Source organism: Loxodonta africana, chromosome 4 (genome assembly GCF_030014295.1).
Source record: "Loxodonta africana isolate mLoxAfr1 chromosome 4, mLoxAfr1.hap2, whole genome shotgun sequence".
Lineage (NCBI taxonomy): Eukaryota > Metazoa > Chordata > Mammalia > Proboscidea > Elephantidae > Loxodonta > Loxodonta africana.
In genome coordinates this window covers 53,960,400-53,972,217 of record NC_087345.1, presented here as the reverse complement: position 1 = coordinate 53,972,217, position 11,818 = coordinate 53,960,400, and the positions used below count along the sequence as shown (strand labels likewise).

General features: G+C 43.5%; 1 protein-coding gene across 1 annotated transcript; it reads left to right on the top strand.

The window, feature by feature from the left end:
• The first annotated feature begins 1,552 nt into the window (after window positions 1-1,552).
• Window positions 1,553-3,405, top strand: MYF6 (myogenic factor 6). Its single transcript, XM_003405223.4, has 3 exons — window positions 1,553-2,652; window positions 2,917-3,007; window positions 3,240-3,405. Exons 1-3 carry the CDS (start codon window positions 2,134-2,136, stop codon window positions 3,356-3,358), a joined length of 729 nt encoding a protein of 242 aa, XP_003405271.1. The 5' UTR covers window positions 1,553-2,133; the 3' UTR covers window positions 3,359-3,405.
• Window positions 3,406-11,818: the final 8,413 nt, after the last annotated feature.

Sequence of the window (11,818 nt, the reverse complement as noted above, 5' to 3'; positions counted from 1 at the left end):
TCTTACCAGTAGCTAAGCTATGTATGTGTACTGGTTAAAAAATAAGATTTCAAATTGTCTTCCCATTTATGAGAGGCAGCATACAGTGGTGGTTCAAAGTGGGAGCTAATTGAGTTTATACCATGTTAATTTATGCTAACACGTTAGATTAAACCCTGAGCTGTTGCAGCCTCTGACCTACAAAGTCTTAATGCTGCCTTTAGCAACTGGGGGATGGGTAGTAGCAGGAGAAAATATCACAAAGGACTTATTGGCTTCTTATCACTCTTCCCTGTGCTTTGTACAATTCCAGAAACTTGAAAATGGTTGTTGAACTTGATAAGGAATTATGCAGCTACACGATAAGTGACACATAAAAACAGCCAAAAGTGCCAAAACTTAACATCCCAAATGTTAAGACTGTGAGGAATGATCACAGTGACTTGAGTCAAAAATTTAGCTGATTTCTAGATTGCCTGACATTTGATTTTCTTCCCTTAATTTCACTCTATTCATAAAAATAAATGAGGTCACAGGGAACATAGTCCATAATCATCACAGCTTGGAATAGAGTAAGATGATCTTAGGTTTATATCTAGTTTTTCAGACAGAGTATAAAGGCCAAAACCAAGGTTGACCGTCAGCCCAAAGGCTACTTGTAGGTGGAAGGCATCCTCGAGCGCTCTGGGAGGAAAAACACAACAAAAGAGAAACAAAAAGAAAACAAAACTCCAACAGCTGTGCTTTATTTCCTTCATAAAAAATGCTCTTACAACTGACATAGGCTTATGCTTCAAATGGTTAATGTTCATCAAACTGCTAATATAAGGTATATATTTTGCATGCATGATCTCAATTGATTAAATCCTCACCAAAACTCTATAAGGCAACCACCATTATCTTGAAGAAATTGAGGCCTAGTACTTAAGCATGGTCACACAAATATGAATTTACTTAGCTAGGACTTGCAGAAAGGTGTTTGGAATCCAGGGCCTGTCTACTTCATGTCTGTACTATTCGACCTGCCCAAGTACCATACTTGGATGAGTTGCCACCAGGGGGAAGGTACAATGAAAAATTCTGTCTTTATTTCCTTGCCTGGTTTGTGAGCTTTCTCCTCTGTGTCTTATGAAACAACTTATTTGGAACCAATAGACAGTGAGAATGCAAATGAAAAAAGCTGTGAGCACACAGTGTGCAGAATAGGAGCCACAACAGGGGCATCTTGGAGGGGGCCACAAGTGATTCCTGAAATATCAATCTTGTTTGCATTAAAACTAGTTTTAAGGAGAAGTAATTACATGTATTGCATCCCATCCTCTATCCCACCCCTGCTGCATCATGGAAGGGTGCAGAATTCAGATCTTGGTTAGTCCCCCCAAAAAGATAGCCAGTGAAGGTCTCTATGGAAGAATACAGAGTCATTTCGGATGGTAATGTGGGATCTGAGCACTCTCTAGCCGCCCCCTCCAGTTCCCAAATCATCTTACAGCCTTAATAAAAGAGAGGAAAGAGATTTACCTGCTGCTATTGAGGATGAAGCCTGAAAGTCATGTATAATCTTTGAAGGACTGTAATGGTTTTAATCACACGAATGGCATCTTTTTAACAGGCAGGAGAGAAAAAAGAGCTGAACCATTCTGAAAACATTAACCAGGCTATTTTGGAGCAATGGCTATTGCCTTTGAAATCTTTCATCATGGGTCGGTCTATACTTAGAATTCAGATGAGCCCAGGGGGAGGGGAATGGGGCAGTGTTAATCCCCAGTTGTTCTGAAGTTATCCTGTAAGCAGGTTAGCATCTAAATGCCCAAAATGGGAGCCTCCAATGTTTTGTTTAAATTGTGTGATTCTCTGTGTGTATTTTGTTTTAACTTTTTTCTGCATATAGATTGTCACATCATTCTGGGGGTGGGAGGGGCGACACGACTCAGTTTTCTTTCAAACTAGATGTCCTGTAGCATACTGGCTGTAATCACATTGGGAGACTGATGCTCCATGACAGCTAAAAGTTGGATTGAGTTTCAGGAGCTACTATATATAAAGCTAGGGCGACTTATGTCACTGCACTAATTAAATGCCATCTGGGTGGTTCCTCCGGGTTTTTGAGCCCATCACCCAGTTCTGACCGAGTCAGAAGCCAAGAAGGAGAACATGATGATGGACCTTTTTGAAACTGGCTCCTATTTCTTCTACTTGGACGGGGAAAATGTTACTTTGCAGCCGTTAGAAGTGGCAGAGGGCTCGCCTTTGTACCCAGGGAGTGATGGTACCCTGTCCCCCTGCCAGGACCAAATGCCCCCGGAAGCCGGGAGCGACAGCAGCGGCGAGGAGCATGTCCTGGCGCCCCCGGGCCTGCAGCCTCCCCACTGCCCAGGCCAATGTCTGATCTGGGCTTGCAAGACATGCAAGAGAAAATCTGCCCCTACCGACCGGCGGAAAGCCGCCACCCTGCGCGAAAGGAGGAGGCTAAAGAAAATCAACGAGGCCTTCGAGGCACTGAAGAGGAGAACTGTGGCCAACCCCAATCAAAGGCTGCCCAAGGTGGAGATTCTGCGGAGTGCCATCAGCTACATTGAGCGGCTGCAGGATCTGCTGCACCGGCTGGATCAGCAGGAGAAAATGCAGGAGTTAGGGGTGGACCCCTTCAGTTACCGACTCAAGCAAGAAAATGTAAGCCCAGGTGCTGTCGGGGCGGGAAATGCAAAGGTTTATTAAACACCTTCCTCGGGGCCTTAACCTCCAGCTGCTTGCTCTCCTTTCCCTTCCCCCTTCCTCTCCGCCCCCCTCTCTAATGAACCCCCGGTGACCCGTGAAGCTGGGGTGCCGGCCACAGGCAGGAAACGCGTACTCGGGCCCGAGAAAACAGGGAGAAACCTTCACCCCCGGAACCGATGTTTCTTTTCTAATCTCTTGCTGCTTTGGTTTTCCCGCCAGCTTGAGGGTGCGGATTTCCTGCGCACCTGCAGCTCCCAGTGGCCAAGTGTTTCGGATCATTCCAGGGGGCTCGTGATAACTGCCAAGGAAGGTAAAGTAAAAGGCATTGGGGTGCGACAGAGAACCTCCTGGGAGGGGGAGGGCGTGCGCGTTCGTGTCAGGACTTGGAGCGCAAGCCGGGACGCACTCCGCGAAAAGGGCGCTCCTTGTGCGCAGGGACCGGGTCCTTCTGCGCTTCCAAAGCAGGGCGGCGCGCCGACTGCCTGGTTCTTCCTTCCTTGGGTGTTATGTTTGGTGTGTCTGTGTTTGTTTTCTGTGCTTAGGCGGGGCAAGCATTGATTCGTCAGCCTCGAGTAGCCTTCGATGCCTTTCTTCCATCGTGGACAGCATTTCCTCCGAAGAATGCAAACTCCCCGGCGTGGAGGAGGTGGTTGAGAAGTGACTTCTAGTCCGCTTGGAATATTCTCCACGCAACAGGAAGATCCCACCCACTCTCCGAAGCCTAATCCTTTAGATTAGGTCACATTACATTAATATTTAGGAACTCAAACCCGGGGAGTTTATAAAAAGGAAGGAGACATAGTCACAAAAGAAACTTCTCGGAAACTGTTGTGTACAATCAGATGAAAAAGCCCCTTTAGTTTAGGGCTTTTATTTTTGGAACAGCTAGTGGTTTGGGTCTAGCACCCTTATTTTGTTTGTTTGGTTGGTTTTGTAATATATTAAATTTTATTAAGGGGATCCTTTAGTGCCATGTTCCAAAAAAGCTCATTCCTGTCTAAAGCAAAGGGAGAACATTGCTTTTTACTGTTAGTGTTATTTAATGTATTTTTGTAAATAATATTAGTACTTTCATTTTTTATGTAAACCTAAGAAATACGTTTTAAATGTGGAATGGCATATGGTATATAAAATATGCGAGGACCCTGGTATTGTAATATTTTTTTAAATGTTTCTATATGAACAAATTTGACCTTAACTTGATTTAACTATAATATGTTGAAAAATATGAACAAACTCAGTATAAGCATACTGAAAAATATGTTTGAGGGCACGTGTACATAAATAAAGAGAAGCCATATTTTAATTTAGACACTACACAAGCCCATTTACTTAGGTGTTTTCTTTAAAGGTAATTTAAAGGGAACAAAAGAGGTGGTTTTGTCTGAATTAAACTGGACATATCTATCTCAAGTAAACCTCACTCTTGTGGTCAGAAGTAAAGAGTGTGGGAGTCTGTCCTTCCTCCCTTTTATCAGCACCTTTGTTTTGTTTTGATCATTCCATACCTGGAGATCTGGGTAAGATTTACTTGCCTGAAATTATCAACCACATTTTCAATCCAGTAAAATCTTATTGTTGCAAGAAATTGCTGCACAAAACTCTTTGCTTACTTTCCTGAAAGATTTTCAGTTGATTTAGCCCAAATTACTTTCCCTCTTTGATTTTCCAGTTTGCTCCCTTCTCTGGAGTACCCAGGGGCATCTCTGGCCTTCCAGCCAAGCCTCTGGCCCCCTCCCCAGTTTTCTTGAACTAGACTGAACGCTAAAAGACTTGGGTATCCTCAAGGCCTCATTTAACTAGGGTTTGTTTTCCAAATAGAAAGATAAAAGAGGCAGGCAATCTGTCTCTTGAGGCGGGAGGGCTTCTTTGAAGGGAGGGCTTCTCCAAGAGAGGGAAGGGTTAAATGGTTGAAGGCAAAAGACAACAACAACACACATGAAACCTCTTAGCTGGGCCAAACAGCAAAGCCCCTGAGAGGCTTGAAGCCCCAGGAGCTGCTCGTCCTGAGGATTTTACAACGTGTGCCAGGTTTGTTTATCCTGTAACCTCAGGAAGAAACGACCACCAAGAAAAGCAGTAGGAAGGGAAGCAGAGTCGAAGAGCAAGCCATTCCTTTTGAGCTGCTAGGTCTCTCTTAGGTTCTGTAAATGGCACTTTCACTCTGTTCTAGTCCCCTCCGCCTTAGTTCTGCCTTACCCTTTTTCCCCCATGGCAAATCCCCAGGTCACAGATGAAAAAATCAAACCAAATTCAGCATTTCTCAGCCCAGCCTTTCTTTCTAACCCTCCAAAAGCTGGACCTTGGCCCTGAACACCTCAGAAGTTCCAGAAACCATCACAGACAGTGTCCCCTGCAGGCAGGGAATAGTATCTTGCCCCTCTTTCCATCTAAGACAAGAAGGCCTCTTCTTGGGGGTAACAATTGCTTTGCTTTCTAAGCATACGGATAATTTGAGTTTCTTCTAGAATACTTTTAAAAAGCAGAAGTTTCAAAGAGGAAAGTGATATTTGGTATATAACCCCTCTTAAAGGTGTTTGAGCCCGGTGGTGGTACGGTGGTTAAATATTGTGCTGCTTTAACCAAAAGGTTGGCAGTTTGAATCCACCAGTTGCTCCTTGGAAACCTTATGGGGCAGATCTACCCTGTCCTATAGGGTCACTGTGAGTCAGAATAGACTGAACTGGCAATTTTCTTTTTTTTTTTTTGGTGTTTGAGAGAAAAAAAATGAGAGAAGCAGGTAGAAATTAAGTGGATGTGAAGAGCTAAGTCTCTGCGGGGCTGACTACCTGGATTGAATCCAGGCTGCTACTGTGTAAGTAGCCCTGGACAAATCATTGATTCTCTCTTAGTCCTGCTTCCTCATTTATAAAATAATGGGAACAATAATAGTACATAACTCCTGAGGCTGTGAAGATTCACTGAGATAACACATGTGAAGTGCTTAGCCAAAACACAGCACTTTTTTTTTTTTTTTTAATGACTCTAAATTGATGATCAGGAGACTTTTCTTCTACCAAAAGCTACAATCCTTCAATTCTGTTTTCCAGTCTGCAGGCTCTGGATGGGATAAGTATTAATAACAATGAGAACGGCAGCCACATGAATGAGCCATTCTTAGCATTTTACATATTAATCCATATTAACTCCTGTGATCTTCTTACAACAACCTGTGAGAGAAGTACTGTTGTCACTTCTATAGTAGAGAGAAGGATCCTTTGGAACAGACAGGTTCCTGCATTTAGTAAGCACAGAGTCACCCCTTGGAGGCAACCAATATGGGTGGCTTTGAGCTTATGCTCTCAAACACCAGGCACCCTCAGTGGAAACCAAAAAACCAAACCCATTGCCATCGAGTTGATTCTGACTCTTAGCGACCCTATAGGACAGAGTAGAACTGCCCCATAGTTTCCAGGGAGTACCTGGTGGATTCAAATTGCCAGTCTTTTGGCTAGCAGTTGTAGCACTTAACCACTACGCCATGGCTTCCACCCTCAGAGAAAGGCCTTGGGAAATTAAGAAGGAATATTTTATGGTCTGTAGAATAACTTGGGTCCCTTTGACAATTGTTTCCAAATAACTCTCAAGAGTGACTGGCTAGTGAACGCCAAATTAGAGCAGCAACTTTCATTAAAAAAGTAAATAGTAAAGCATTTCAGATTTTCCAACCAGAACATGTGTATATATTTTTGGGTGGTGTGTATGCCCATTGATCATGCTTATTATGTATCTGTGATTTTCCGAGAGTCAATACAGATTTGCCCTAAAGTATATATATACACATCTATATTTTTAAGCATCAGATCCATTCTACAACTGAAATCAAGTACCATAAGTGACAAAGTGAATTCATTTACTTTATTATTTTACACATGTTCATAATAAGATTCGTGTTATAATCTTCTCAGCAGCAGAATGCTTTAATGAATTCATGGCTTTTACTTGCTGATAGATTTTATTCAGTTTTTGCAAACCAAATCCCCTCTATCTCTCTTAGCTGGGTAACTTGAGAAATTGTTTGGAACAAGTTTTCCTAAAGAAGTCACTTCATTAAATAGAGCAAATATTTCCCAAAGACTTCATGTGACCTCTGCTGCTGTAGCTGACATGTTAGGCTTTCCAATGAAATCCTTGGTGTGTTTGCCATTAAAATGTTTTGTTTTCTCTTAATGATGATAATCTTTACCAAGGCCAAAGCCAAAACAAACAGGTCTATGGAAGCAGAAAACCAAGAAGTAATAACTTGGTAGAGATAAGCAGTTTGGGGTTAATTTGAGCCTCTTTCTAGAAAAAAAGAGGCAGGTATAAAATTATAGAGTATAAAATGAGTGATTTTCTTTTCATATTACCATATAAAATAGTAGCTATGAAACGGAATCAACTGGATGGCACTGGGTTTGGTTTTTGTTTTTGTTTATTACCATAGATATAATTTGTGGAATGTCAAACATCAGCTTTCTCAAAATTACTTTAATCACCACACCTGGATCATTGAATTCTAAGCCTGAACATTGTGAAAGTTCACTTATATCCAATGGCCTCTTTTTTTGGACCCTCCTAGGCTTTGGGTCAGAGAATACAAAAATTCAGTATGCCCAGCTACTCTTGAGATTGGCAGAGAAACCTTGGGAGCTAACATGGTTTCTATCCTTATTATGACAATTTTAATTTAAAGTTAGAAGAATCTACCCATTTGTGCTTTTCTCTTAGTAATATTTTATCCCATTTCTTCATCACAAAGCCTCCCCCACCCCCCCCCCCACACACCACCAAATCTGGGAGAAAAAAGTTTTAGTTTAAACTTTGAATATCTCATTTATTAATCTAATGCATTAATAAATAAGCAATAATATAGTATTTCCTCAAAGAGCTAAACCATCAGGACGGTCCCCCACAGGCCTATCTAGACACTGCCTTAAACTCAAAAGAAGTGTAGTAAAAGATGATCCTCGGTCCTAAAGGTTTCACTCCGAAAAAAGCAACTTTTTTGGCAGGCCTAGTTCAGAGTCAGTCTCTGGGAAGGAATGGCTATGCCATGTGCTGAAACAAAGATAATGCTGCAAGAACTAGCTACTTTCTCTACTCTCAAGGCTGCTAAAAGTCCTTACTGAGGCCTTTGATCTCTCCTGGGAGTCTTCGAATCCAAGCAGAGGCCAATGTCTTCCTCAGCTGTCTTCTCCACAAATTCTTCCAGCAACTCTGGCAGGTACTAATGTGTTTACTTAGGTGTGCCTGGTTCCCAGGGCTAATAGCAGTTTAGAATTGTTTTGCACATTCCAAAGTCATTGATAATCAGCAACAATCTCAAGAATAGCTCTTGGTCCAGGAATAAATAAGGGCCGGCAGGTAGGGCAGGAAGGAGTTGAAATGGATTTATCTTTCTACTTGTACTTGGTTTCTCCCTCTAAGAGAACCCTGCAGTATTTTCAGTCATGCAGAATTCCTGGTGAGGATAAAATTTACTATGAAAAGAAGTTTGGGGCATTATTTTCACGGTGTGGTCTGTCCATCAACACTAGGATTGTCAACGTAATGCTTAAACTATAGTAGGTTCTGTTAAAAAAAAAAAAGTTGATCATAACTTAAAGGTCTTTGCAGTTAAAACCAACTTACAAAACCCAAAAACCCAGTGCCGTCGAGCCAATTCCAACTCCTAGCGACCCTATAAAACCAACTTATATGTCTAAGATTGTAAGAAAATCTAACATGTTGCATTTATCTTTTTTCAGAGTGTAAAATGAAAGAATGTATTTTAAAATAAATTTTCCAGTTTTACAGAACCTTGGAGGATATTTATTTACAACACCAGGCATGGCTAAGTTTTCATCCTCGATTATGAGTCTTTCCTAATAGATTGGCCTGTTAACATGTTAAATAATTGTGAGCTTTCTCTTCATGTACGTAGTTCACTTCTCTGAAGAAATGGTGGAAAGCAGATTACATACGCATCCTTTTCTGTAAGGAGTAAAAGCCAATGTCGTCTGATTTTGAGCTAAAGAGCATATTGATAACTACTTTTTAAAGCGATTTTTATCTTTTCCGTACTTCCTGTTCGATTTCCTCATTAAAAATTTATTTTCCTCTCTATCACTTATCCAGTTTCCTATTTTTCTCTCTCAGTGTCTCCTCTGGCAGAAGAGCAACGGGATGGCTCCTGAATTGAGGGACCTCAGTCATCTTTGAGGCGCTGGCTTTCTTCTTGTTGGCAAAATGCCTTTTTTTTTTTTTTTTTTTTTGAACCCTTTTCTTCTCTCATCCCCTGACAGCGGTTTAAAAGTTGCGTCTCCTTTTTACTTTGGTGCGCTGGGAACCTATTTTCAGCGCTTGAGTCCCAAGGGCCCTCAACCCCGGACCGTGTTTCCCCCGCTAGCAAGTCCCATTAAGTCGCCAGGCGCTTGTGTTTTCTCGGCTTCTTTAGTTCCACTCGTCCGCGGCACTCCGGTAAAATTTGTTTTGAGATCACCTTACCAAAGACAGCCTTAACGTCTGAGAGCTACCAGTACTGACAGAGTTCCCTGAGTGACAGCGTCTTCCCCGCGACAGGAGCGGTGAGAAAGATGTCTAGTTCCCTAGCTTTTGCCAGCCTCTGCTCTCGACTGATTGAAGAAGAAAACCAACAAAATCCACCTCTAGGAGCTTTTTTTTTTTTAGGAGCCCGAGCTCGGGATACTAGATGCCTACTTTCCGATCCCGTGTGATCTGGGGCGAATTACCCAGCTCTTCCGAGCTTTGATTACTTTCTCTCTAAAACGGATCTAATAATAATAGCCCGCATGGGACTTTGTGGAGAGAATAATACTTGGAAACGGTTTAGAAAAGTGCCTGGCAAACAGAAAACTCACAATAATTGATGCCCCACGCTAAATGGACTGGGTAAAGGGCACCTTAAATGCCTGTTGGGGCGGGGGAGGGGGAGGTGGAAAACTTTCAGAAGCACAACCTCTACCTTCCGCTCAAACTTTAAGGACCAACTTTGTGGCCAAATCGTAAGTATGTACATAACATTATTTTAGCTGTGGCCTAACGTGCTGATGTCCATAACCCAAGCAAGGGTCTTATTGTTGCTGACCAGAAATTGTGGGACTGGCTGAGAATTTTTGAGCGAGAGTATCTACCCACTATTGTATTTCACAGGTAGTAACGTGCGTGCGTGCGTTGGAACACTTTCACCAGAGTGGATGGCGTCCTCCCGGGTCTTGAGGAACTTGACTCCTTTATCTGGTGTAGCCCTGGGTATAGTATTCATTTCAAAGGCATCATTTTGCTAATAGCCCTAAATAAGGCGCAGATGGATTTCCCACTGGCCAGACGATTAAGCAGCCCGTTGGTGTGTGCGGGAGCCTGATTTTCAAGAGGGAGATCTTTTGTCTTAGGGCTGAGGGAACACGGGAGAGGGGACAGCGACGGGCACCTCGCAGCAAATCTTAGCGACACCCCTGGTTTTCGTAGCCTACACTTCCAGAGCCAATCTCACCAAGAAAATATTTACACCTCTCTGGCCCCTGCAGGTGTGGAATCAACCAGGTTGCTTTAGGAAAACAGTTTTTCAGAAAAAATAATAGAACCCCCGCCCCCCGTCTTAACTTTGGAGCCACTACACTTACTGGACTGGATGGCGGTAGATCAAGGTGAGAACACTCCCTTTTCTTTTAGGGGGCCGTGAGCCCTGGTCCCAAACCCTGGACTACTCTGTTTGTGTAGACCTTAAGTAATTGTTTTTCCTAAACATAAACAGTCCCTCCCCAAAGTGATCAGAAAGCGGGTTAAGGGTGGCGGAGAGCTGGCAAAGGCTAATTAATAGATTCATTATCACTTTAATGGTAGCCCTCCCTTCTCGCCATCTCCCCACCAAAGTTTCAAAGGCCCTGCTATTGCTTTTCTAGCAGTCTTTAGTCGCAGATGTGTGTGAAGTTACTCGGAGTTAGAAATTTTACACGAGCGGAGAAGGGTTGCAGTGCCGGCAGCTGGGTCGCATCTGTAACGGTGTTAGTTTGCCTAAAAGCAGAAAATTAGCGACCCCAAAGCCCAGCTCGGCTGTTTAGTCTGTTGAAATGCCAGGGCGGAGCAGAAAGAGAGGGAGAAAGGAGACGCGCCCCTGGAAAGGGAGCTCTCCGTCTAAAATCGGGCCTCTTTGGTTGCAAATCTTTGGGAATCAGCACGGTTCTTCCCGGGCTCGGGTCTAGTGAAGGCCTAGTCACAAAGGAGGCGCTCAGAAAATATCTGCAGAAGGGGGAAAGGAAGGGAGGAACGTTCCTGGTCACCTAGCCTTCCTGCGTCCACCTCCTTTTAGATGAAGAGCTCAAAGTGAGCCGTGGCTTGGGAAAAGGAACCTCTTTCCCACACTCTGAATAACTCAGAGCCTAGGAAATGACAATCTAATCAGAATGTTATCCATCTCAATCCACACAAAAGGCACTGGGGAAAAAAAGAAAAAAAAAAAAAACCTCTGAATTTACTCCACGATTGAAAGTATCACTTCAAGATTTTAGCAATCGTTCTTCCTGAAATAACTAAAGTTCATGAAAAAGAAAAACAAACACCTAAAACATAAGGCGTATTCCCCACGTCCAGAACTGGGGAGAAGGGTGGTCCCCTTGCGATGTCAGCTGATGGTAGGGAGTTCTATTTATTTATTTTTTTAATGTGTAAGGAATGTTAAAGTTGGATTTCATTCGTTCCTTTTGACTGTGACACTCCTTACGTGATTACTTGTTTTAAGTTATCCAGAGAGTGCAAAGTGAGCGAGTTCGGGAGCATCCCCTCCGCCCCAGCCCCTGTAGAAACGCAGTAAAACCATTAGCGTCAAAAGGAGCAGTAAACAGCAAATTGTCTCTAGAGAATAGGCGGAGGTTTGCCCAGACAGTCCCGGCGGGGGTTGCGGTGGGATATGCTAATGGAGCCAGGCCACTGGGGCCGGCCTCCTCCCGCAAGAATATATAAAGAGCCCCAAGCCCAGAGCGGCCGACCCAGGCCGCCAGGCGTCTGCCCTTGTTTATTATCGGAGAAACCGACCCCGGGAGCTCCAGCCACGGTTTGCCCGCCAGCAGCTGCGCCACGCTCCCATTTCTCCCCTATTTCTGTTGCTGCTGTCCAGGTGCACGGCCTCCCTCTCCGCGGAAAG

Excerpts from the sequence above, each read along its gene's own strand:
- MYF6 (XM_003405223.4), top strand. The coding sequence starts at position 2,134 with ATGATGATGGACCTTTTTGAAACTGGCTCCTATTTCTTCTACTTGGAC. Across the intron at positions 2,653-2,916 it reads ACCGACTCAAGCAAGAAAAT|CTTGAGGGTGCGGATTTCCT; the intron begins GTAAGCCCAGGT and ends TTTTCCCGCCAG. Across the intron at positions 3,008-3,239 it reads CGTGATAACTGCCAAGGAAG|GCGGGGCAAGCATTGATTCG; the intron begins GTAAAGTAAAAG and ends TTCTGTGCTTAG.